The 27,463-nt window shown below is 45.3% G+C and overlaps 1 protein-coding gene and 1 long non-coding RNA gene across 3 annotated transcripts in view; one reads left to right on the top strand and one right to left on the bottom strand.

Moving 5' to 3' along the window:
* Nipal2 (NIPA like domain containing 2) overlaps positions 1-27,463 on the top strand; it is an 80,720-nt gene that overhangs the window by 37,069 nt on the left and 16,188 nt on the right. For both annotated transcript variants that reach the window (XM_005072651.4, XM_040730383.1), the window contains exons 4-5: positions 7,458-7,517; positions 21,188-21,309. In XM_005072651.4, the coding sequence (XP_005072708.1) occupies positions 7,458-7,517; positions 21,188-21,309 (182 nt within the window). The remainder of the gene's footprint in view (positions 1-7,457; positions 7,518-21,187; positions 21,310-27,463) is intronic.
* Positions 4,654-26,199, bottom strand: LOC121133626. Its single transcript, XR_005870550.1, has 3 exons — positions 25,368-26,199; positions 23,344-23,430; positions 4,654-5,365 (listed from the first exon to the last, which is right to left on the bottom strand). It is a non-coding gene; the product is annotated as an uncharacterized LOC121133626 (long non-coding RNA).

Below are 27,463 nucleotides of genomic sequence, written 5' to 3'. Positions count from 1 at the left end.
TGTGTGTCTGTCTGTCTGTCTGTCTTTCTGGCTGTCTGTCTTGGCTATCTCATGTCAACCTTGGGCAGAATGAATCTCCATTCTGATTGCTGGCCTGAGTGATTCATGATGGTCAGAAGGGGGAAAAAAAAAACTAGGACTCCCAGACGAATCTTACATTGTAATTGTCACCTGACCAAAGAGCATTGATTGGAATTTCAAGGCTAAGCAAACACATAAACTACCGTTGGATGTGCTGTTTTCATCATTAGAAGGTTTTGTATCTTTTCCCCCCTATGAATAATACACCCTTGAACAAGGCTTTGGCCCCACCATAGCTCCTATAAAAAACAGTTTATATTTTTGGCTTATTTTCTCTTTTTTAAAGTCAAATTTTAATAATTAAATTACATTTTTATTAATGAGCAATAATTGTGTATTTTTATAAACTACAAGGTGATGTTTTGTAGAAAGATCAAGTCAAATAGTTAACATACCTGTCAGTTCACCAGTATATTTTGTTAAGAACATTTAAAATCTATCTAACCGTTTAAAAACACGAGTGCCTATTATTAATTGTGATCACTACACTCTGCAAAAGAATCCTTTTAGCTAATGGGAATGTGCCTGTGGTAGACCTTTCACTATTTTAAAACAGACACTGTGACTATTGTGACTCTCTGCCTGAGTCTGCACTCTCTGTGTGACTATGTAATGAGCTAATGCCTTGCATTCTGTGAGTCTTCATGTATAAAGTATAGCAATGCCTGTCTCCTGGGAGTAATTATTTCCTGTAGAATTCTCCATAGCATAGTTACCACTGGGATGGAGAGAAGGTTCTGGTTAAGACCACAGGCTGCTCTTGCAGAGGACCCAAGTTCAGTCCCCAGAACCCACACTGGGCAGGTCACTACCATTCACCTGTAACTCTAACTCCACGGTGACCCAATCCCTCTGGTGTCCAAGGGCACCTGCACCCGTGTGCACACACCACGCACACACACATGCGCACACACATACATACATATGCATAATTTTAAAAACATTGAAAATGAATCTCTGCCAAAAAACAATCACCATTATTATCTATGTATTTGATATCATAATCGTATAAGGAACAATTTTCTATTCTTTAAAATATGACAATATGAATATTCTTTCTTATTATAATTTTCCATCATAATTTCCAGTGATTTTTCTGTCCGTTACTGATGAGTCCTTAGACGGTTCTGGTTTTCTACTATGGGAAAGTGATTTTGGAATGACAGGTTTAGACTCTTTCCAGTTTTCTTTCTTTCTTTTTTTTTATTTTTTTATTAAGGCAGATTTCCAGATACAGGTCAAAGAACGCGAACAGTTCAGTGTTCACGAGATGACTGTGAGGTCACTCCATACAAAGACCCCATCGATTCCCAGCAGCGGTCACGATGTGGGAAGGTAGCAAATCCACTGCTTCTGGGTCAGCCGCGAGCCCCGTGGTCTGGCCTTTCTGTAGTGAAGTTGGACTTTTCTTTATGCTTGTCCGCTGCTCTGCCTTGTGAATGTATTTGCGGCCTCTTATTTACTCCTAAATAGTAAGCTTTCAATTCTTCTCCCACCGGTGAGTACTTCTGAACCGTCTGTCTATAAGGAAAGGGTGCGTAGCTGTCTGCTCCTTGTACTTTCCGCCATGCCTTCACCCACAGACCTCAGTTTTTCGTGGAAAACAGACAGCCTGCCTCTTGGTTTGCCCTCATATCCGTGCAGCTACTTTTAAAAGTCACAAACACACACACACACACACACACACACACACACACACACACAAAGGGCCTGGCTTCCTGTGTGTGCTCTTAACGCACTGGGTGATTGCACACGCAGAAGTGGGTCCCTGGCCACCACGAAGCATGGTGCTTCATCTCACCAGCCTGAGAAATGAAGACAACCATGTCTGGGCTTGGGTGTCCTTGCACAGCCTCCTGACCCAGCCCGAGTTCCACCCTCCTTAGGACAGCGCAGCCCCACAGCCCAGAGTTCTCTGCAAGGGGACGGACTAATGTCTAGTTTTCACCCTCCGTGACATTTTTGAAGAACCGAAGCACAAGGGGAGTCTTCCGGGCTAATTCCGCTGGTCTTTAGAGCACCTCCGAATACCAACCTCACACTTGCTAACGGAGAATTTCCTTAAGGATGATGAAGGAAGGAGTCCGGGACAGCTCAGCTCCGCTCAGCTGGGGACCCCGAGATCACGTGATCCTCCGGGCAAATGCAGTAGATCATCCACTGTCAGTAGATGACAGACAAGCCCGGAGGAGAGAGGTGCCGGATTCTGTACACATTCCCCACTTGCCTAGAATAGCAGTTCCCCGACGGTAAACTGTGGAGCGGTGCCTGGGAGAAGCACCTGTCTGCATGCTGGCAGTAGCTCCCTGCAACTGCTGGGTGCCTAGAAAGCATATATTCTCCTCCTGGGTTTCCTTACGCCCCCCCTTTTTTTCCTATAAAGGTAACCTAGTAATTAAACAGGGACCCCTATGAGCATTCTCTGTGTCTTGGGCAGTCACGCACCTCTGCCTTAGCGTGCCTCCACCCCAGAACATATATATATATATATATATATATATATATATATATATATATATATATGGTAAAGTAAAGCTTCGGACTGTGGTTTAATTACACCTGGCGTCGACTTGCAGATGTGCTGTTTTGGCGCTTTTTAAAATCTTTGATGTTTAAACACTCTTTAGAATTTTGGGTGTTAAATTTTACTGTGGGGATAAAAAAATTGTAATGATCAGCCCTACTCTAGTTCACTAGGTTATTGGTTGAGCTGGGCAGGTCTCTGGTCGCAGAGATGTAGGGGAGTATCTTTGTCTATTTTTGTTCATTTTAAAAATCCTAGTAGGCATTGCCGGGCAGTGGTAGCGCACGCCTTTAATCCCAGCACCCAGGAGGCAGAGGCAGGCGGATTTCTGTGAGTTTGAGACCAGCCTGGTCTACAAGAGCTTGTTTCAGGACAGGCTCCAAAGCTACAGAGAAACCCTGTGTCGAAAAACCAAAAAAAGAAAAACAAAATAATTTGGTGTTGTTGAGATACTGCTGGTTTGCTTGGTACAGCTCATGTTTCACCCATAGTTTGCATATAGATGAGTAACAAGTAAATTTATCATAGTGACTTGTTTTTATTACTTCACTAAATAAATACTTTATTCTATGTTAAAAATAAAAACCTTGGTAGAGGGGCTGAGATGGTCCAGATCCCTAGCGCCCCCAATAGGTGTAGTGATGTATACACGTAACCCCAGCACTAGGGATGAGTCAGGGTAACAGATCCCAGGGGCTCAGTGGCAGCTAGTCTAGTTGAAACATTGAGCTCTAGGTTCAGTTAGAGATTCTGTCTCCAAAACAAAGACAGAGGACTAGAGAGATGGCTCAGCATTTGCAGAGACCCCAAGATGGTTTCCCACCACCTACTTCAGGCAGCTCACAACTACCTGTGACTCCAGCTTCCAGGGACCCTGACGCCCCTGGTCAATGCAGGCATCTGCCCTCGTCTGCACACCCCCTGCACAAAATCACACACACACACACACACACACACACACACACACACACACGTGTAATTTAAAATAAAATGGATATTTTTTTAGAATATGATGGACAATGATAGAGGGAAACCTGCAAACATCAGCCCTTCTGGTCTCTATGTGCACAGGAGGTAAGAGTAACATACAACACACACACACACACACACACACACACACACACATGTGCACATACACACACAAAACCTGGACAGAAAATTTTCATGTTCCCTTATAACAGAAAAAAATCATTGGGTAAATGGATAAGTATGGAAGCACATTAGAATTCTAAGTTCTTTTAGAGGGGAGAAAGAGCACATTCGTTTCATAAAACCTAACTGTTTTTTGTGTCCGTTTCTGCAGCTCAATATGTGCCATATACTTTAAGTTTTTATTACAGTTGTGTCCTTTTGGCTGGGAGCAACGAAATTATTTCCCACGTGACATTTCTCCCCACTTCCTATGAAAGCTAGATTATTTATGAAGCTGTGGCTTAGCAACAAAGGAAAAGGAAAACCGTCCCTTCCAGCCTCCAGGGAAGCGGTGTGCATGAGTCTTGGGCAGAGGAGGACACGCCCGTGTCTACGCTGGCTCGACGGTAACACCAGCCTCCTTGCAACTTCAGTCTTACACGGACGACGTTCAGGACTAAGTAACTATCCCTATTATTCTGTGTTTTCCTCACTCCGTGAAAGCGGTTTCCCATCTTACTGTGACCCTTGGCTGTGAAACCACCATTTCCAGGGCTGCAGAAATTTTACATACATTTTGTACCTGCATTAAGCTCAATTCGTAATTTAATAGGCTTAATTTGATAATTTGATATTCACATGTGTCTGTAGAAAATCTTGCTTTAGTGTTTTAGAGCCAAACCACTCAATTAAATACATACTCGGTCAACTTCCATTTGAAAGCATAACCTGCCCAGGAAGATTATGCAAGAGAGTCGGGGTAGGGAACACATGAGCATCTCAGCTTATTTAAAGAAAATTAAAAACCTTGTTATTTTGTTTTAAACAAGTCACCAGAACACCAGGCATAGTCATATTCAAAATATGACCTGTGACATCCACATCATGGGTCATTATAGACATTAAAATTATCTCTGTGAAGAATTTTTATTGACCTAGCAAATTGCCACTTCCATAGTAACTAAGAAAAGCATGTTTTATCATTTGTTCTGAGAAGGTAAACATATCAACTGCAGTTTTCTCTAGACAATAGTACTTTCAGAGAGAAAAAAAAACAGCATAATTTTTTATTGACTCTTCGGGAATTTCACATCATACACCCGAATCAATCCCACCCACCCATCCCCCCAGTCCCTACATATCTGCCACTCACCCCTACCGCACACCCTCCAAAGGGAAACCCAAAAAAGAAATAATAAAAGTAAAACAAAAAAAAAACACAAACAAGAATATCAACTAAAAATCAAACAAATGTAAAAAATCCAAAAGAAAGAACAATTTAAAAAAAAAAACAAACCTCTCCATCTTTCCCTCCTTTCCATCACCTCCTCATTCACCTTAGTGGCACTGGGAGCTGCTGTGTGTCACACAGTAGGCCCCTTCGTCCAAACACCTTCACTTGCAAACGTTCGTTGTGCAATGGGTTGTTGGTCTGACTCAAGGCCTCTGGCCGGTACATCATCAATACTGGACCCTCACGGAAACTCCTCTCAGATCCTGCTGCTGTCCTGAGTCATGGAGATCCACCCTGTGGCTAGGGTTCCACAGGGCCAGTCCCTTCACGTGCTCCAGCAGGTCACGGATGGGGTACATGTTGGGGTGGGCCAGCTCAAAATCCTGAATGTGGGTCTGGTGGATGGTAGCAGAGTTGGTCAGTCTGGGCCTCTGGGACCACCACCCCCTGCCCTCCACCACCCTACCTCCCCACCCTCCCACCCTACCCCTCGCCAAGCAATGTGCAGAGCAGGTCTGGTGTGGCCCTCCTATTCCAACACATGGCTCAACACAGCATTCACACAGGTCCCTGTGGTAGCATGGGCAGTGGATATCAGTGGTGACCCCAGCTGCAGCAGGACCTGTCACTGTGGACCTGGGTGACGGCACAGGCCTCTCAGATCATCATGGGGTCCAGTCGCAGCGTGGTTCCCATGGTTCCCAGACTCCAACATGGCCCCGGTGGTGACCCAGACCCCAGTAGTTCCACAGCCTTCAGTGGTAATGAGCAGGCACAGACATCAACACAGTCCCTGGCGATGGCAGGGCCATGGACCCAGATGTTGTCCATTGCCCCTGGGGCCACAGCTTGGGCCGGACATCACCACAGCCCCAGATAGCAGATCAGCATCACCCTGGCTGCAGGGTTGCTCTAGAACACCAATATGGTCCCAGGTGGTGGCCCAGATCCCGGACATCCACATGGCCTTCAATGGCAATAGACACCCTGGGTATTAACACAAACCTGGTATTAACATAAACACAGGATAATAGTGTTTTTTGCTTTTAGTGTTTCTTTTTTATGAAAACATTTCTTTCCTCTGTTTTCACTTTTAAAAACTCAGCCAAGTTTTTAAGTAAAAATTTTAAGTCCAGATTACACTGTGCATCTTTTTTTTTTATGATTGCAATTTTGAGTTCTCCAATGCCTGCGTTCGTCAGGGAATGAGTCCACAAGCAGAATGGCACAGATGTCAAACTGCCCTCCTTGACCAGAGCCCATAGCAGCAGCAGGCCCTGGCTCAGCTGCGGAAGTCCAGCGGGATGAGTCATTCTTGGAAGAGGAAGACACACGACGGAATAGAAGGGATGAAGACAATAAAATAAGTCCCAGATAAATGAAAAAACTACATACAGACCCCATCCCAAGATAAGACTAGAGTGCTCAGCTCAGTCTGGACCTAGAAGTGATCTAGAATCCAGAGTTGATCACAGGATTGTGGAAATCATAAGCACAAAAGCGCATGGTGGGTCTGGGAATTGTTATTACGTATTCTAGAAAGGGCAACGCACAAAACGGAAGAGAAATTGAGGGCAAACGTGAGGGAAATCACGGCTGTCATCGAGGGCGCCAAGGCCAGCAGCTCTGGCCCCTTGCCCTGTAAATACCAAGAAGTCACTAGGGATTTTACATGAACTTTGCATCTTAGGGAGATCCTCCTGATGGTGTGGAGAGGGGAAGAGAACCATGTCCAGACGGATTTCTATCGCGCTACTAAGCATGAGCAGGGACAGTGACAGGTGACAATGAGCACGGAGTGCAATGCAGACTTGGGTCCAGCAGCCTGCTGGGTGTGGCCTGTGAAGGAGAGAGCCAGGAGGAACCCTGGACGAGGAGGCTCGGGAGGGTGCTGGGGTTGACGGCTCTAGTGTGGGAGAAACTTTAAACAGACATTTTAATCGGTCTCAGTTTTCTTCGCTCTCCTCCTGCCTTCTCCTCCCTTTCTAGCTCTTCCTGTCTTCTTTTTTGTTTGTTTGTTTTGTTTTTGTTTTTTCGAGACAGGGTTTCTCTGAATTGCTTTGGAGGCTGTCCTGGAACTCACTTTGTAGACCAGGCTGGCCTCGAACTCACATCGATCCGCCTGCCTCTGCCTCCTGAGTGATGGTATTACAGGTGTGCGCCACCAACGCCCGGCTTCTCTTCCTGTCTTCTATTTCATCCCTTCTCTCCTCCTACCTCCCTTCCTTTTCCCCATCTCTCCCTCTTTGCCACACGTTCACTCAGTAAACTTACGAAGCCTCCCTGTAACCAGGCGCTCCCATCACTCTTGCTCAGCTCCATCATGGAAGGCAATCATTTTTTTTTACAGCCACAGCCGCCAAAGTGTCTCTACTCAGGAAACAGCAAGTAAAGCAAAGACGTGAAATGCTTAACTTCTTCCATAGTGACCTGAATAATACATGGTTTTTATATTGGCACTACCACTAACGGCCGTTTTCTTTGTAGGTAGTGCCGTAATTTCTGCTATATTTCTAAGAGAAAATCTGAGAGCCTCGGATTTACTAGGTGAGTAACCATTTAATTCATCCAATTATAGCACCTCTTGACCGATAAATAAATACCACCTATAAAACTGCATACTTGAAAACAGAAATTTAATGAGATGGCTACAAAGCTCACTTAGGGGTGAGCCTTCTGGCTGGGGAGACACTGTCTCTCCTCATACAGCTCTCATTTTCATGACGCTACTGCTAGCCATTAGCTGTAGCAAAGTGTTGTTTTGCTATATTGTTACTGCTCATGTTGCGATACTTTAATGAACATAATAAAATTCAGGGAAAGCATCTGTGTTACCTATTAGAATCTTCTACTTAGAAGTTCATATTATGTTTACACTGCCTTAAAGTCAAAGTCACCAAGTATTGGCGCCACCAAATGAGCACCTGTTTTATTTATAGCACCTTCCAAAAGTAACAGAAATTTTCTCTTCAAAACGTTGTTCGGAGGGGCTGAGAAGATGGCTTAGTGGGTAAAGTGTTTTCCCTGCAAGCATTAGGACCTGAATCGGATCCCGGCACTCACAGAAAAGCCTGGCTTGGTGGTTAAGTGTCTGAAACCTCAGTTCTGGGGATGCTGAGGAACCAGAGAGGCTCTTGGGGTCTTCCCAGCCAGTCAGTCTAGCTGGAGGGAAGCCAGTTAGGCTGGTTCCAGTGATATCCTGCCTTGAAAAGTAACCTAAGGCTCGGGGAACATGGCAGAGGAGGCAGAAAGACTGTAAGAGCTAAGAGCCAGAGAATTGGGGAGTTCGCCATAAGGTTCTGTCTCCCAGTCATATCAGAAGCTACACATTGAGTCTTACCTACATGACTGCCCAAACACCAACTGGAACAAAGACAACAGTGACAGACATGCCAAAGCAGATGGGGAAATCCCACAAAAAGGCGTGTAGTACATGAAGAGCTACAGGCAAGGAAGGAATGCTAAGAGCAGAATAGACACCCCCCCCCAACTCGGGGGAGAGCACAGTAACTAGTTATCCCGTGCTAAATAATCAGTCCCGAGTATGGGTAGCATAGAGACTGGGCAGGTTATAGTTAGGGAAATGCATGCGTGCTCTGATGCATATGAGCACGCAATAACGAGTAATGAAAAAGAGGCCATGAATTTGAAAGAGCCCAAGGAGGTGAGGGAGCAACATTGCGATTTTATTATAAGCTCAAAAAAAAAAAAAAACCGTGGACGGCCACAGGCATACACCGAGTGTAAACAAACATTTCGAAAATAAAAAAGGGAGTAAGTCTCTCTCTTTGGGAGTACGGTTATTACTGGGAATTAGCAGTGACCTCACTAGTTAAATAATATGGCAAGGCTTTCTTGGTATGCATGTGTGTTTTTTCACTTCTGTGGGAAGATAGTTCATGAGAACTGTAGACGTCCATGTCTTTTCCTTGACAAAAGCCCCCTTCACTTCTGCTGACATATGGTAATGGACACAGATACTTTCGGCATTTTAAACAATGCCTGCCCTCTTCCAGGGAGTTTTGTTTTTTTCAGCGTGAGCTCCGAATCTGACACCAGTGTTGGTATGTTTAGCGTTTCTCTCCCGGCCCCTGATCCTGTTTCTCTTGAGCATAACGTCTTGAAAGTGTCTTCACTTTTTCCTCTCCTCTTTGGTTTGATCCTGCTGGTAGAGTTTAGTCAACACTGTCAGATTTTTCATGGTTAAAAATGTTTTTCCAAATGCATTCATATGTGATTGTATCTTCTCCAACGTATCATTTATATAAATCCTTTTTTATATATGTTGTGGTTTCTGGGATCATTTGGGAAAGTCATATGAAATCAGAAATAAGAACAACCAATGCCTGGGTTTTAAAAGCTAAAGCTAGGTTTCATATTATTTTTCATATGTATCAATTGTCACACACACACACACACACATATACACAAAGCTTCAAATCCTTTCACCTGACATCCTTTGTAGTTAATACATGGTTACCGACTAAATTCACCCAATTTAATAAGGTCATACCGATAGGGGATTTCCTGTCTCAACTATTACTGGTAAAATTATCTTGACTAATAGAAATAAAGAGATAATTATGATTGAATTCTTGTTCCAGTTTTTTTGTTGTTGTTGTCACTAGGGTATATATCCCAACAAAGGCAACTTTAAGGGTTTAAGGGAGAGGTAGTTTCCTTGGCTCACGGATTCCAGGTCACAAACCATCACTGCAGGGAGGCCACAGGGGAGGAACTTGAAGTAGGTGGTCACTTCCACAACCAAGAGCCGAGAGTAACGAATGTATGTCTGAGACTATTTCCACTCTCATACAATTCAGGACCTAAACCCAAAGAGCTGTGTTGCTCACTTTCAGGCTGAGTCTCTCCAGTAAGTATAGTTAAGACAGCCCTTCACAGACATGCCCATGGGCTAACCTGATCCAGACAGTCCTCCACAGACATGCCATAGGCTAACCTGATCTAGACAGTTCTCCACAGGCATGCTATGGGCTAACCTGATCTAGACAGTCCTCCACAGACATGTCCATGGGCTAACCTGATCTAGACAGTCCTCCACAGACATGTCCATGGGCTATCCTGATATAGACAGTCCTCCATAGATATGCCCATGGACTAACCTGATCTAGACAGTCCTCCACAGGCATGCCATGGGCTAACCTGATCTAGACAGTCCTCCACAGACATGCCATAGGCTAACCTGATCTAGACAGTCCTCCAAAGACATGTCCATGGGCTATCCTGATCTAGACAGTCCTCCACAGACATATCCATGGGCTAACCTGATGCAGACAGTCCTCCATACACATGCCATAGGCTAATCTGATCTAGACAGTCCTCCACAGACATGTCCATGGGCTATCCTGATATAGACAGTCCTCCACAGACATGTCCATGGGCTAACCTGATTTAGACAATCCCTCATGGAGAATCCCTTCCTGGGTGACTCTATACTATGTCAACTTGATGGTTAAAATTAAGCATCACCATCCCTAACTGCAAATAATTTACCTTCCATGATAAAATATATAAATTGGTTTGATTTTTTTGGTTTGTTTTTTTTAGTGTGGTAAGTTTATTGGGGGAAGGGAAGGTAGTAAGGGAAGTAAAGAGAAAAGAGAGGAAGAGAGAAAAGAGAGAGGGGGAAATACATAAATAAATTGTTGTTGGTTTTTTTACTCTTTACTCTTTGGGGGCCTGTTACCCAGCTCCCAAATAAATATTATGGAGACTTATGGTTACTTATGAATGCAAATGCCCAGCCTTAGCTTGGCGTGTTGTTAGCTAGCTTTTCTTAAATTAACCTGACTACCTTTTGCCTCTGGGGTTTTGCCTTTCTCTGTTTCTGTCTATCTTTCCCTTCCTTTGTTGTCTGTGTCTGGCCGTGCAGCTGGGTGGCTGGCCCTTTCTTTTCTCACGCCTTCCTTGTCCAATCCCTTGATCTTCTCCTCCCAGATTTCCCCCTTCTATTTATCCTCTCTGTCTGGCAACCCACCTATCCCATCTCCTGCCTCGCTATTGGCCGTTCAGCTCTTTATTAGACCAACCAGGTGTCTTAGACGGGCAAAGAAACACAGCTTCACAGAGTGAAACAAATGTATCGATAAATATGTTTTTTAAAGAAAAAACAATATGTATCATACTGGTGTGAGCTTTTAGAGTATAGTTCTGAACTGAGGCCTTCTGGGGTAGATAAATCTTCACTTTCGGGTCTGTAACATGTAGTCTTCCTATCCTCCGCCTGGGTCCTATTGTCGCTTTCAGCCCCCAAATAACACACAAGACACTATATTAATTATGAAGCTGTTGGCTGTTTGCTTGGTGTCTTATCGGCTAGCTCTGACTTGATTATTAACCCATAATTACTAATATATATTTTATAAGGACTTATCTTTTGGGGGCGCACTCCTGAGCACCCATTACTCCTGGGAGAATACACGGCAACCAGTCTCTTCACTACATTTCCCAGAATCCTCCTAGACTCCTAGTCCCACCTATCCTGTTTCCCTATTGGCCAACAGGGCCTTATTCAAACCTATCAGACACATATTTACAGAAGGACGGCTCCCAACACAGGTCTACTCTCTGCCTGCCAGACTGCAATCCCTTTACTTCCTAGGTGTCTCTCAAGCCCACGACCACATTTACAACAACCAAATCTGTCTTTGGACGTTACTAACCGTCACCCCGGCTTGAAAACACTCCTAGCCCTGTCTGGGGACAAGTAGCAGAAGTGACATTTGGGTTGCTCTAACAGAAGACAGGACTGGCATAGACCGGATATAGGATACGGAGGAGGGCATTCAGGAAGCTAACTAAACCAACACAGCGAGTGTGCACTCAGAACAGAAAAGGTGGACCCAGAGACGGCCCCACAGTTAAGAGCACTGGTTGCTCTTGAGGACAACCCCTGTTCAAGTCCCAGCACCCACGTGGTGGCTCTCAACCACCGGTGGCTCCAGTTCCAGCTGGATCACATGCCCTTTTGATAAGGGCACCAGGCAGGCATGTAGGGCACAGATATACCTGCAACCAAGACATTTGACATTTACAAACATAAAATAAATAAAAATTAAAAATTTTAATTTTTTTTTAAAGAATAGCAAAGTAAAGTCAGTTTCTCTTTATCCCTGTACTGCAGCTTCTAACTAAAAAATTAAGGAGGAAAGTAAATGAAAGTCCTAACTGTGGGGGGGGTGATAAAATAGAAACTCCAATCTATCCAGATGATTTAACTGTATCTTAAAATCTAAGATATACTGAAAACCGAAAGTTAATCTTCCTGCCATCGAATTCAGCTTTGCTATGCACCGTCTGGGCAGGGTAGTATTATTCTGAGAAACACAAGTAATCTCATATTATTACTGTCCATGTCCCCCAACTGACACCCACGTTCAGGGAGCCTGGCTCTGTCTTATGCTGGTTCCCCAGCTGTCAGACTGGGGTCGGTGAGCTCCCACTTGCTCAGGTCAGCTGTCTCTGTGGGTCTCCCCAGCAGCCTGGTCTTGACCCCTTTGCTCATCACTCCTCCCTCTCTGCAACTGGATTCCAGGAGTTCGGCTCAGTGCTTAACTGTGAATCTCTTCTTCTGCTTCCATCTGCTGCTGGATGAAGGCTCTAGGATGGCATTTGAGGTAGTCATTGTTATTAAAATGTCTAGGTTTACCCAGTAACAAGACATGAACTGTGAGTCAACGGTCCCAAGTGGAGTTTTATTGGTGGACAGGATGGGGGGTGAGGAGTAACCAAACGGTGTGGAGCTGAGAAAGAGGCAGGGGTTGAGTGGTGGCTTATATAGGGGACAGTGTACATACGCACTGAGTACCCCGATGAGTTGGCGTAGTGATGACTTAGGCGAGTCACGGTGCGAGCCCGGTCGTCAGGGGGCAGAGTTAATAAAATGCCTGAGTCCCTACAGTCATCAATCTCATTATAGGGGAAGTAATTAAACTCTTTAAGCTTCGGTTTTTCCTCATCTTTAAAAGGAAGATTCCATTACCTGCCCCCACAGAATTGAATGAACGCGTGCATGTCTTAAAATTCTCAGAACAGGGCTTTGTCACCTGGTAAGTGCTCAAAATGTTAGCCGTTGCCTTCGTAATGACTACAGCCACTACCACACACTCAAGAGGAAACGTAAAGTTTCACACAGCCTAGTTTGTGGTTCTGCTTTGGTTTGGTTTGGTTGCCTCTCTATCTGAATGCTCTATGAGAGGGGGATGTCCAGCGTTAAGAAAGTGATCAGTTCCAAGCCGGGCGTTGGTGGCGCACGCCTTTAATCCCAGTACTCGGGAGGCAGAGGCAAAGGGATCTCTGTGAGTTCGAGGCCAGCCTGGTCTACAGAGCAAGTTCCAGGACAGCCTCCAAAACAATACAGAGAAAACCTGTCTCGAAAAACTAAAAACAAAAACAAAAAGAAAAGAAAGTGATCAGTTCTTGCCTTTAGTGTATTGTTATAGAAGGGAAATGGGGGGGGGGTCATCCATTCCATACCCTTTCCTTCCACAAACAATTGCCACAGCTTATCCTGGTGGCCGTAACTCACTTCAAAATGAGGACATCCAGGACATGGTACTGTCCTTGAGCCTTCATTGCTTTTGCCTGGAGAAAACATGTCTCTTTCTGTTAAAAGCTAAAAATGCAGTGTTTTTGGTTTGGTTGTCCCCCCCCCCTTTTACAGGGACTAAAACCAAACAGGGAGAAGAGTAGCTAGTGGTGTGTTTTCTTAAAGATTAACATGTGTGCATGCTAAAAATTAAATTGTCAAAATGTGAGAAGGGATATCATTTATTTTCCCCCTGCTTCAAACAAATGAAAGTTTGTTTTTTCCTGATGGAACAAATGGAGATTTGAGGCCATGTGGGAACAAGCTGAGCTAATTTATTGCCAAATGTTACTCTCTGGCCATGAAGCCTTTCACCACTGGCTTCAAAAAAATGACCTCACAAAAGACTTGTCTGAAAAAACTTACCAGCCATTACTGACTCACTGACAGGCGTTGGCCCCTGCTCTGCTTCTTAGTGGATTAATAATTTTGAATTATTTTAATGATTATTTTTCCTCTAAAAAAGCACTAGACAACCCCCCTCTTCTTTTCCCTTGGCCAAAAGAACTATAGTCTCTCCCTCTTCTCCATCAGTCATGAAACTACTGCAGCTAATAGTCTATGAGAACCACGCTGATTCAGGCCCAGATAATAATATCATCAAATACAATTACAGTAAACTCCTTGCACGCCCCAGCCACCAATAACCTCATTACTTCTAGTCACCTGCAAATGGTTTCCCCAAGCTGATAGTGAGACCACGGCCACTTATTTTCCTTCTTCCCACACCCCCTGATCCAATGCCAGCATGGTTGGGTCCGTTTGTCTAGAATAGGACCCAGCCAAGCACAGCACCATTCCCGTTGAGAGGACAGAGCGTCTATCTTGATAACTGAGCAGCCTCAAGATTGGGAGGCTTCCTGATGGCGGGTCCAAGACAACTTAAGACTTCCCAGTCTAGGCCTCCTTTGAGGGTGTCTACCCTGACCCTGAGGAATCTGGACTAGATTTCTCCCCTAGTGCTAGTGAGTCCAGTTCATTATGTGGCTTCTGGTGTTCCAAGAAGGTAATACCTGGATCCTCATCCATCAAGAGATAAAGAAGGACCCAAAAGAATTGTTTGGGGTCAAGTTAGGTGAAGATTTTAAAAACTGAAGGCTCCCAGGAGTCAGAAAATTTAGAAAACGAAAGTTTAGAATTTTAATTGAGAAGAATCCTCCAGTAGAGGGCCGTCCATCTGCCAAAGAACTGAATACATTTGTGATGGGGGTGTCCTTCTGTATGTACGTTTCTCTTATTGGCTGATGAATAAAAAGCACTGTCTGGCCAATGAGGCAGGAAGATAGGCAGGACTAGGATGAAGAGAATTCTCAGGAAGGTAGGCAGGGAGAGCCTGCCAAAGACAGTCGCCATGTAGACCACAAAGGAGTAGCAGGTCTGGACCCTTCTTTGGTAATATAAGACCACGTGGAAATACATAGATTAGTAGAAATGGGTTAATAATTAAGACAGAGCTAGCCAATAAGAAGCCCTAGTCATCAGCCTACATTTTATAATATAGCGTCCATGTGTTCATTTGGGGCTGAAGAAGGTGCCTGCCTGCTGTCCCAGGCAGGAAAGAATCTCCCCCTACACATCTGTCTTGCTCAGCACATTGAGGAGCCAGGAGCCAGGAGCACCTGGGTTCCAGGGCCAGGTCCTTTCATTCCGTTCATTTTCAGTCCCTTCCTATATGCCTCGGAAGACTGGTAGCAGACCAGTAGCCTCCTGAGACAAAGGCAGAGATCACAGCAAGCCCATTAAATGTTAAGCATTTCCCAAGTATAAAATACTCCCCCAAAACATCACTTCTGAGCAGTATAAACGGTCAATATGTTTAGAGACCAAGATAACTTTGTTGTCTACAGGGGTGAGTCAGAAAAACGTCAACATACTGGTGCACCTGAGAGGTCTTCCAGGAAAATAACTGCTCAAGTTTCTTTCACCCACCTCTTCCCAAATAGACTTGATGTCTTACAAGTGTTTGTTGGTTGGGGCACAAGTCTCTTTAAACTCATTCTGGGAGCACCCACTTGGAATGTTCTCCTAAAGGAAATTCAGGGTCAAAATAACCTGAAACTAGTCCAGAACCCTCCAGGCCTCCTCCAGGAGCCTTCTGTCTAGTCTCCGTGTGCTCTGTGCAGTGTGAGGACTCCCCTCAGGTGGACTGACGAGTGAACATTTTTCCACTAAGCAGCCCCACCTACTTCAGTCACTTAGGCATTTGAATGTAACAGTCAAGGAAATAGGTTGTCTGGGTTCCAGGCCAACCTTTCCACTTATTAGCCTGAACAATACCAGGCAGAGCAGTTATCCCCTTTCTGTCTCATTCTCTTCATTTGTCAAATGTGTGTAGCAATGAAGGTTATACATTATACATTGTGTATATTATATACTATAGAAGTTGTTTACAATATGTGTTGTAATACAATTATACAATAGCAAACAGTTTGCCCTTATCCATGTATTTGCTGACTGTGCGGATTTAGTGACTCACGGTCAACTATGGTCCAAAAATATTAAATGGGAAAATTGCAGAAACAAGCAATTTGTAAGTTTCAGGTAACTTGCTGAGGTACATTGCATCTGTTGTCCTGCTTCATTGTTATTGTTCGCCATTTATTGTGACTGTAAATTAAACTTTATCACGGGTAAATACATAGGACAAACAGAAGTTTGTACTCTCTGAGACTTTAGGCACAAGGAGGCTTTGGGGTGTATTCCCACAGGCAGAGAAGACCTATTCTAATCGTTTCTCACACATTTAGAATAGTGTTTATTCTGCTTGTGTGTATACTGTGGGTGGTGTACGTGTGCGGTCTGTGCACATCTGTATAAATGCAAATGCAGAGACCAGAGAACACCAGACACCCTGCTCTATCTCTCCATCTTATTCCCTTGAGACGGTATTTTCCACTGAACCTAGAGCTTGGCTGGCCGCCAACCATAATCCCCAATAATCCTCCTGTCTCCACCCCCCACAGAACAGGGTTATAGGTGTGTACACAGCCACACTCAGCTTTTTATGTAGTACCTGGAATTCTAATTCGACTCTCAGACTTGAGCAACAAACGATCTGCCCACTGAAACATCTTCCTGGCCCCTTTTATTGAGCTATAATGTTTTTAGTATTAATACTGATCACAGTATTACTTTTGAGGAAGCCATTCTTGTCTATAAATTAATTAGCTTGGGGTTTATATAGATTACCTTCCTCCCTTTCAGGACAGTTGGGCTCCCTACTATAAAGAGCACAGATTACCTTGTATACCTGCTTTATGCGTTGTTCATGTGTGTAGGAAGAGATGTCACTATTTGTATATTCTACCAAGCTACATGAGGAACACCCTTATGAGTTTGGAAGAGACATTTTTTACTTTTTGCAAATTAGAGATGAGAACATGTACACACACAGGAAGCACACGGAAATACCCTCTACAAAGCAGACAGGGACTTGGGAGCCCCAAAATCCAGTCTCTCCTCAAGGGCTAGGTTTGCTGTTTTTTGTGGGGGGTTTAAGTCTTTGGAGTGCCTCCCCCATGCCACACTGTTATAAACTCTCCAGGCAGACCAACCAATCCATCGGCTGGGTTCCCTACAGGCAGGAAGAAAAGCCCATACGGCCTTTCTTTGTGTTAAACCACCAAGGCTTTGGTCTCGGGTCTGGAAAGTGACCTTCTTATCCAGAGAGCTGACTTGTGTTTGATGGGAAACTGCATTTAATGAGAAAATAGAATTCCTATAGGCTGGGGCTTGAGGAAGGAGGATGAACCACATCCCTGGACTGGAGTATCAGCCAACATCCAGACACTGCTTCCCTTCAACTGCCCCCTGGTGTGTGTCTCCTCTCTCTCTCTCTCTCTCTCTCTCTCTCTCTCTCTCTCTCTCTCTCTCTCTCTCTCTCTCTCTCTCTCTCTCTCTCTCTCTCTCTCCTCTCTCTCCTCTCTCTCCTCTCTCTCCTCTCTCTCCTCTCTCTCTCTCTCTCTCTCTCTCTCTCTCTCTCTCTCTCTCTCTCTCTCTCTCTCTCTCTCTCTCTCTCTCCTCCTTCTCCTCTCTCTCCTCTCTCTCCTCTCTCTCCTCTCTCTCCTCTCTCTCCTCTCTCTCTCTCTCTCTCTCTCTCTCTCTCTCTCTCTCTCTCTCCTCTCTCTCTCTCTCTCTCTCTCTCTCTCTCTCTCTCTCTCTCTCTCTCTCTCTCTCTCTCTCTCTCTCTCTCTCTCTCTCTCTCTCTCTCGTCACCTCTGATTCCCAGAGCTTGGTGTTTGTCCACAGTTCTCAGGGCTAGCTGTGGCTAGAAGGCCCAGAACTGCCGTGTGCAACTCTGATCTGTTTGTCGTTTGTTTCCTTCTCTCTGTTTTGCTCTAAAAATCGGTGGGGGGAGGTCTTCCCTAAGCAGTCAGGAGTCCAGCCAACTCCTTCCTGCGCACACTTTCCATTGTCAAGTTGGATTAGAACCCCCTTGTAGACAGCCCCACCGTCTCTGGGCTATCCCAACAGAAACACAGTTCTAAATTCATTTTTAGGGTGAATCAGATGACTCATGCTTGACAGTCAATATCCTGAAATGCATCTGTCCCAGGTTGCCTGAGCTCCTGGCACATTCGGCTGCCTCGATTGGTGCCCCCTAAGAGCACATGCCCCAGGTCTAAAACGTATGATGTCTTCATTCACATGTGGAGATTGACCGCATTTGTCATTTGTGAGCGACTCCCAATAAATACCTGACTTCCGAGAGAGAGAGAGAGAGAGAGAGAGAGAGAGAGAGAGAGAGAGAGAGAGAGAGAGAGAGAAGAGAGAGCTTGCTCCCAGTCCACCTGTAGTACCTAAGACCCCACCCAGAAAGGGCGGGTACCTCAAAGACTATTGGCTAAATAAGTTCCCACAACAAGTTTCATCGCTTGACTGGCTGCTGTGAGATATTTGTGCACTGCGTGAGGATACATTGCTGTAACTGGTTTAATAAAGGGCCGAATGGCCAATAGCTAGGCAGGAGGTGTAGGCAGGACTTCTGGGCAGAGAGAGGGGAAGAGGAGGGGACTTGCAGGGTCTCAGCCTTGACCGGGGGATGCATCTGGGAGGTCACCCATGCAGCCTGCTTCCTTGGGCTCCATTTTGTGACTCCTCCTAACAAGGCCACAGAAGGTGAACAGCTTCCTCAGTCAGAAATCTACACCTTTCAAAAGAAGAGATGGTGCCACGCCGTGAAATAAAATGTAGCGGGAACTGACGGAAAGGGGGTGTTGAAAACACTTATCAACGATTTTAAACCCTTGTGAAAATGTGAATAAGCCCCCCCCAGGGGAGATAGAAAATCACCCTAAATAGTATACGAATAGTTAGTCGTGAGACCACAGATCGTCATCCCAGCATTGAAGAGGCAAAGGCAGAAGGGTCAGGCAGGCCTATAGTCTGCCTCCCTAGCAAGACTGCCTCAAAAGCAAACAACAACAGTAATAAAAAACGGATGGCATAAAACATGCAAGCATACACCTATTAGAAGACAAAACTATCCCGAGGTACCCAAAGTTAAGATCGTTAAGGACAAAGAACGAATAAACAGCTACAGGGCTATCCTCTTGGCTCACAATGATTTGAGTCTCAAATGAAGTTGAAAAATCCTCAGCCATCCTAACTGCATTTCGTTTTGAAAAGCAGCAAGGAGAGAGGAAAATGCCTTGATAGAGAAATGTAGGAGCAGATGGGAAACAGCGTCCAAAATGAAGTCACATAAGTAAAAACCACCTTCAGAGGACGGAGTACTTAGCAGATTTAAAAGAAAGAGCTTGTCTTAGCGTCCTCTCCACGGTGTTCTGTGAGAGGGAAGTCAGTCCAAAGCGGTGTCTGCAGTATGCTCTTGCTTATATGAAGACAACACACCTCTCAAGAGGAAGCCTAAGAAGGAGCCTTGGTGCCTGACTCTGGGCGGGGCGCCTGGCGTGCCATCAGCGAGCGAGAGACACTTGACTTTTAGTTGATCGATCCTTCATAACCCTCTGGAAGTTTGTTCCACTCGCGCGCGTGTCACCAACTCCAGATTACATCACAACACAGGAAGCTTAGTGGATGCTGGGTCATATAAGGTGAGGAGAGAAACTTTGGCAAAGGAACTTAAAAGTCAGCATGAATTTGACTCCACAAAAGGAACGCTTGGAAGCCCTGAGACATTTTTAACGTGTGCCCAGTAGATTTGTGATACTTTACCAAATCAGGTTCAGAAAGCTCATTTTTTAAAAAACCCCTTTCTCCTAGGAACCTAATTTGAAATAACCCTTTGTTTTCTAAAGAAAACATGACTGGCCAATATTTTTCCCCAAGTTTATATATGTGTTTTTATTATTTTCCTTTTACTGAAGTGTTTAATAGTATATACTGTTTTTAATTTTTGAAAGTTCTCGTCAGAATCAGCTCTAAAAGCTATGTATATAGTCTTGTCTTCACAGTATATTATAGGATAAATGAGGGGAGAATTGTAGCCTTACGAGGCCCTGAATAGGTTGTTGTCAAACTTATGCAACATTGAACACCGTTCTCAGGAACTGAGTTCAAGACCTAAACCATGTGGTTAAGAGGGGTAGGAAATCAGCCCCCCATACCATCATGGATAGACCACTTTTCCAGTTGGGTTCAAGGCTGTTTGTAAGTCATACTCACGACAGAGATATGCTCAGTGGTGAAAGAAGGTGTGTTTCCAAGTGTAGTATCTGAAAACGGTTACTTAGATAAAGTTTGCTCAGGCTGCTAATTGTATATCAATAGGCAGGCTTTAGTACTTTTCATAGGGGGCTGCCCCCCTTACATCCCTCCTGTGGCTGCCCCCCCCCATGAACACCATCTTTTCTCTCCATGGTTCTAAGTAATGCTAAAACGATGAGCAGATAGCAATGGTCTGTCTTTGCTATGCTAACCCTGGGAATCCAGGCAAACCTAGTATATCATGAGAATTCTAGAGTGGGGTCCCTCTCCACCACCACAGTTACTTTTGGAAGGGCTACCATCAATGACGAACATGCCCATTGCCTGGTTTCAAAGTCTCCATCACCCAGACTCACAGGCTCCAGGAATGAGTGAGCAAGAGCTGGTCCACATCATGAGATGGACTGGATGATCTAGGTCAACATAGATCTACTTGTACTTCACTGGTGTAGAAACAGTCAGATGAGTGTGTCCTTGTCTCTCCATCCGTGCACACTCTGGTCTTCTCTGTGTTTGGGGAAACTCCCTGAGGGGGATGGGATTCACCTGGGGCAAAAGAGTTAGGTGTTATGTCCTGCTTTCTGGATTTTATTCTCCTTTAAAGACTTGGTGCTCTTCAGGGACAGTTTGGTGATTTGTATTTTAATGGCACCAGTTGGGGGTAGGATATCAGGGACTGCCTGAATTTCGACGGATAATACTCCCTTATGGGTAATGGTGTGTCAAGAAAAGCTTTAAGGTAGCCGATAATGCAGCCCTGTAGTCCCAGTATTTGAGAGACTGGCACAGGAGTTGTGAGTTCAAGGCCAGCCTGTATTACTGAATGAGTTCCAAACCAGCTCAGACTACAGAGCAAGACCCTGCCCCAACGGGAAAGAGGGAAGAAGAAAGACTCTAATCTGGTTTTCAATTAGGTTTGTCTTTTCTTTTGTATTCAAAGGTATGACCGTGGCGTTTGCAGGAACATATTTATTGGTGAATTTTGCTCCAAATATGTCCCAGGCTATCTCAGCAAGAACAGTACAGTATTACTTTGTTGGCTGGCAGTTCCTGGTCTATGTGGTAAGGGTTCTCAATATTTTCCTGTTTCTGGTGTACATTCTCTAGACCGCTGGTGGCTGCAGTGTCGGAAAACCCATGCAACCCTTTCTTCTCAGCCCAGTGACTTGCTAAAATGTAAACGGGTGCTACCAATACCTCAGGATCTGAGATATTAGAGAACTATTGAAGCATTTTCCAAAATGTCCTCATTGAGATCAAAGCAATAGCAATGGTGCAGTCCCAAGGGATGCAGGGTTGGGAGGGAGGGAGGGAAGGAGGGAAGGAAGGAAGAAAGGGAGGAAGAGGGGGAGGGAGGAGGGGAGAGGGAAGGAAGGAAGGGAGGGAGGGAGGAAGGAAGGGAGGAAGGAAGGAGCTGGTAAGTGGGCAGTTGAAGACATTAACTGAGATGTTTTATTGATTCAATGACTGCATCTGATGAGTATAAAGAAACAGTAGGCTTATGACTTGCTACAGAATGCAGCCGAGACTGAAAAAAAAAGAAGATTCTAGAATTGTCTAAGTGAGCATTTACCTAAGAACTAGTTCGGCAAAAATACTTGTACATTTGATAAAAAAGAATTGAAGCTTACAGACTCATACATTTTTAGGAGTAGAAGTGACCTCGAAAAGGCATCTGCTCTAGCTCTCTGATGTAGAAAAGGACTGTCCCAGTCTGCCAACTTGGTATCAAAAGCATGCTGTTGAGGTTTACAGGTTTTACAGGTGAACTTTGCCCCCAAGTATAAATCGGGCGCCTGTCACAGCAGTATACGTGACAAGATTTCTCTGACGGCTTCATCCTGGGCTCGTTGTGGGCTGCTCTGCACCTGCCAACCATGTATGCCTGCTTACACAACATACGCTACCAAGGCCTCCCAAAACGACCCTGCTCTAGTTTGCTTGTTTTTTCTATCACTACGGCAGACACCATGACCGGAAGCAAAGTGGGAGAGGAAATGGTTGCATCTGACTTGCAATTTACAGTGCATTGATCGAGGGAAGCTAAAAGCAAGACCCCAGAGCCAGGAAATGAAGAAGGAAGCGCGGAGGAACAGAAGAGCGATGCTCACCGCCTGACTTGCGATTGCTCTCTCAGCTTATCTTCTCACACAACCCAGGATCACACCTGCCCGGGGGTGGAACTGTCCACCCAAGGCTGAGTCCTCCCCATGGGCCAACCTGACGGAGGCGATTCTTCAGTCGAGTTTTCCTGCCAGGCACCTCTAGCCTGTGTCAAGGTGGTTTTAAAAAGCTAAGCCGGCACGGATGCGGTTGTTCACGCAGAACCCACGTCTTCCCAGGCCTCTCCCGACTCTGCATTCTGCATCCAGTCACCGCCCGTTCGTAACTCACCCCTTCCTGGGTTCCTCAGATGCAAACATCAGAGTCTGAACTCAGTGATTTGCCCGCAGGCTCTCTCATCTCTCGTCTTTTCTGTGTCCGTCTGCCGTGTTGGAGACCTGAGCTGCACGTGACTTCTCTCACATCTCGATACCCACTCTCCAACCCTACGCGACTGGGAGTCTCTTGAGCTTGACCCCTCTCTTGTATTCCCACTGGCATCGCGTTTGTCCAAACTTTCTTCATCTGTTTCTGGGGCCACCCAGCAGCGTCTTAACGAGCATGCCCCGCCCCCTGCTGGGCGTTGGTGGCGCACACCTTTAATCCCAGCCGAGGCAGAGGCAGGTGGATCTCCGTGAGTCCGAGGCCAGCCTGGTCTACAGAGCGAGTTCCAGGACAGCCTCCAAAACAATACAGAGAAACCCTGTCTCGAAAAAAAGCATGCCCCCCTTACTGATGACTATCATCAGGACCACAGCTACAAGCATCCTCCTGCCAGCAGCATACCTCGGAGCCCTTTTGCCGATGGTTCCTCTGACGGGAAAGTACCCTACTTCCTCTAACCTATAACTCGGTCACCTTGCAGCTCCCCGCAAAGTCATCTGCATGGATACAACTCTGACCCAGCCTCTTCTGCGGAAATGTTGCAAAAACGCTGGTTTCTCTGTTTGTTAGGCTTTATTTTTTACAATTATGACATAATTGCCTACTTACCTGTCCTCTGTCCCAGCAATGCGCTGCCACCGGAGAATTGTTGGTTAATCGGCCGGTCAACCGGTCCATCACTCAACCATGGCCAGCCTAAAGAAACACCTGTCTGTGATGTTGTTAAGCCTGGCTGCCACCTCCCAGCTCTTATTCAGCCCTTCCCAGCTCCCAAGTTAGCCTTCCTGGGGTCCTTCGGATGCTGCCTTCATCCCACCCTCTTTCCTATTTTCTTACTTGTCCGTCACCGTAGTCTTTTAACCACCACAGCTTTCATCAATCAACTCTAAGCACTGGAAGGGCCTTTAATCTCTGATTTACTTCTGTTCTTTATACTTTATTAAATATTTCATGGTAGCGCAGGCTTGAAATCTGACCAACACGTTACAACTTTTTGCCTACGGGCAAAACAAATGCTTCATCCAGTAAAAAAAAAAAAGTGACACAGCCTATGACCAGAAAATTAATAGCCTGAGTTGGATCCTCTGGAGATTAAAGATGCACCAAGCCTTCTTTCCTGGAATAGACTGCATGGTTTAATGATGATGTATCTTGTATTGTTTTTTAAGCACCAGAGGATACATCTGAAAAGGACAAAACTGCCTTTTAAAAACCTTTGTTTTTCTTTTTTTTTTTCCTTCATGGTACTGAGGATTGAAACCAGGCTTAGTTAGCACATCCTAGATAAGAATTCTACTACTAAGATGGATCCCCAGTCCGCAAACTTTTTATTAAACCTTACAGAGGCACAAAAATACTCTGAATTTAATTACACTTTGATATTTTTCTAAAGCTCACTCCTTTACATAATATTTTGTTGTTGTTTTTCGAGACAGGGTTTTCCTGTGTAGCTTTGGAGCCTGCCCTGGAACTCGCTCTTGTAGACGAGGCTGGCCTCAAACTCACAGAGATCCACCTTCCTCTGCCTCCCGAGTGCTGGGATTAAAGGCGTGCACCACTACCACCACCACCACCACCACCCAGCTTACATAATACTCTTAGTCTTTGGGAATTGAGTACATGTATGCAATGTATTTTGACCATAACCCCCAGTCTTCCCCATAACTCTCCCAAGTTTAACTCTTCATTCTCACACAATCACAACCAAAAGCTAACTCTTAAATTCATTTATTTACCCACCCATTCAACATATTGTAGTGTAATGTAGTGTAGTGTAGTATTGTATAGTGTGGTGTATAGTATAGTATTGTATAGTATAGTGTAATGTAATGTAGTATAGTGTAGGGTGTATATTGTAACCTAGATAATAAAGAGGATAGTAGTTTATCGTCCTAGGAGAGACTTCTACTTCTAAAAACCATATCGTAATAATAAAAGCTATTTCAAAAATAATTCCACACAGAAGAGTGTGGCTGCTTTTAGATATTTATAAGATAGCATAGACTAACTCTCTAGTATGTTACAATTGCACAGCACTGCTGCAATTAGGGAAGTGTATCAATTTTATATCAGTTTGGAACCTAAGCCATTTTGTAACCGCATCACTAAGAACTCCATAAGTGATTGGTTCCATGCTAAGACACTTGGGCTGAATGTTGGGCTAAATCTGCCAGACATGTACATAATCGAAGTTCAGTTGTCAGATGTGGTAGATTTGGTGTTTTATTTTTTTCTGGTTGTGTTTTTTTGTTGTTTAGTTTTTACAGAGGTCATAATCCCATTAAGACCATTCTGTGAGCTGGGTGTGGTGGCAGGTGACACATGTCTGTAGTCACAGCACTCAGGGAGGCAGGCAGAGGGGCCACGTATTCAGGGCCATGCTGGGCTACACAGAAAGACCCTGTCTCGACACCACACCCAACAGACCAGTTTTTCACAAGCCGCTCATTGTTTCTCTATTACTGATCAGCCCTGATAAGCAATCCAGACGCTGTATAACTGCAGCATCTGGATGGCTTATCAGGGCTGATCAGACCAACATATCAAATGAATGAAAACAAATATCCAAAAGTCTTAATCAGTTCTACGCTTTCCACAAAGGAACTGTCAAGTTACATCACAGACCAGCTCACCTCTCAGCCTTCCCGTATGTGTTGACATGGACCATGGTGCCTGTGTTATCTCCAATTCCCTGTTAGGTGGAAGCCTCCCCACAACCGGGCCGGGGAGCTTCTTGATGTCCTCGTGCAGCAAAGGGATTTAAGGAGCCTGGTATCCGCTGGCAGGGGAGAGCGTCAGTCTGCTCTCACACTGGCCCAGCTTTTCCAGGCCACAGAGACATAGTTCTCTTCACCAAAACCTGCCAAAAGTCAAGGCTCAGTGGGTCTCATGGTCAGAGTGATTTGGAAAGACACTACATAACGCAATCCCTCTGAAGAAAGCCTATCACCTGTGCCAGTGGGCTGAAGGTCGTGCCCGTAAGGAAGGAGATGAATTTCAGTCTCCTTAGCCCCGTATGTCCCGCTTGACCAAGGAGCTATAGAGCCATTCCTTGAACAACACACCTGTGAGTGAGTTATTTGCAGCCCACACAGCAAGTACGGCCCTGAGCCCCAACTGCATCACGTTCTTTGGCCGTGGCCCCTTTGCCCACCCAGACTTTCCAATAAACTGTTCAAATGGAAACCTCTGTTCCGAACATAAGACCCTTCACACGATAATCTACACAGCACTCGCTTTCTTCCTCAGCAGTGGCAGGGACCAAACCTATCATTTGAAGTAATTCTACGCCCCGACACTGATTATTAAGTCTGCAGTACTGACAAAGCCAATTCAGCACCCGCCATCTGGTGCTGTGAGCCCGGCGGAAGAAAACTGTGTTTTTATTAAATGTGTCTGGCGTGAGGTCCCTTTGCCTTATTGTCTAGATGCAGACAACACCGAGTGCCCGCAGCAGGGACGCACACCTACCTATGCAGCAATCCTACGAGTGTGCACCTCCATCTCCTTCACCTCCACAAGAGGAAACCGAGGCACAGGGAGAGATCCAGTCACGTGGCCAAAGTCAATAAACACGAATCCAGAGAGTCAGAACTCAAAACCAAGGCTGTCTTTCACTTCACTGAACTGCCCTTGCAGGATCAGCTCATCGGACTACCAGGGATCAAGGTGTCTACAGAGAACCTTGAAAGACCCTATTCCTGTGAGACAAAAAAAAAAAAAGTCATTTGAATGACTCAGCTTTCAAGGGTGGGGCTGGAAGGATGGCTCAGTGGTTTTGAGCATGTACTGCTCTTGCAAAGGACTGCAGTTCCCAGCACCCTCATCAGCTGATTAAACAACCACCTGTACTTCCAGCTCCTAGAGATCCAGCGCCCTCTTCTGACCTACATGGGCACCTACACCCAAGTGCACATACACAGAGAGAGAGAGAGAGAGAGAGAGAGAGAGAGAGAGAGAGAGAGAGAGAGAGAGAGAGAGAGAGAGAGAGAGAGAAGAAACTCAACTCTTATAAAGGCCTGGCTTACAGTCTCAGAGGTTTAGTCCATTGTTGTCATGGCAAGCAACACGGCAGCATGCAGGCAGACATGGTGCTGGAGAAGGAGCTGAGGGTTCTGCATCTTAACCCACAGACAGCAGGACGAGTGCTGCATGAGGCATAGACCTCAGAGCCGGCCCCCACAGGGACAGGCTTCCTCCAACAAGGCCACGCCTCCTAATGGTGCCACTCCCTCTGGACCAAGAATTCAGACACACCAGTCTATGACAGCCATTCCTCTTCAAACCACCACACCAACTCAGAAAATTTACTTAAGGACAATTCCTTGGGAAAAGACTTCAGGAACGAAAACTTGAATCCATTTTCTATGAATCCAGTAACAAATCCTCACAAACTCAGCAGCTTTAAACAACGGAAATGAATTGCCGGGCAGTGGTGGTGCATGTCTTTAATCCCAGCATTTGGGAGGCAGAGTCAGGCGGATCTCTGTGAGTTCGAAGCCAGCCTGGTCTACAGGAGAGCCTCCAAAGCAACACAAAGAAACCCTGCCTCCAAAAATAAAAAAATAGAAATAAAAAAAAACGGAAATGAATTACCATACTGGACCCTGAACGGGTGGACTGCGTTCTTTTCAGAGCCTCCAGGGATGAATCTGTCACTCGCCAGGTCCTACAGGTTCTCAGCAGTGCTTGGCGTGGTCTCACCTGAATTGCTGGTCCCTCTGACTAC

This window comes from Mesocricetus auratus, unplaced genomic scaffold (genome assembly GCF_017639785.1).
Source record: "Mesocricetus auratus isolate SY011 unplaced genomic scaffold, BCM_Maur_2.0 Super-Scaffold_100023, whole genome shotgun sequence".
NCBI classification, from domain to species: Eukaryota; Metazoa; Chordata; class Mammalia; order Rodentia; family Cricetidae; genus Mesocricetus; species Mesocricetus auratus.
Note: the sequence above shows the minus strand (reverse complement) of the source record. Positions and strands in the feature narration are given on the sequence as shown.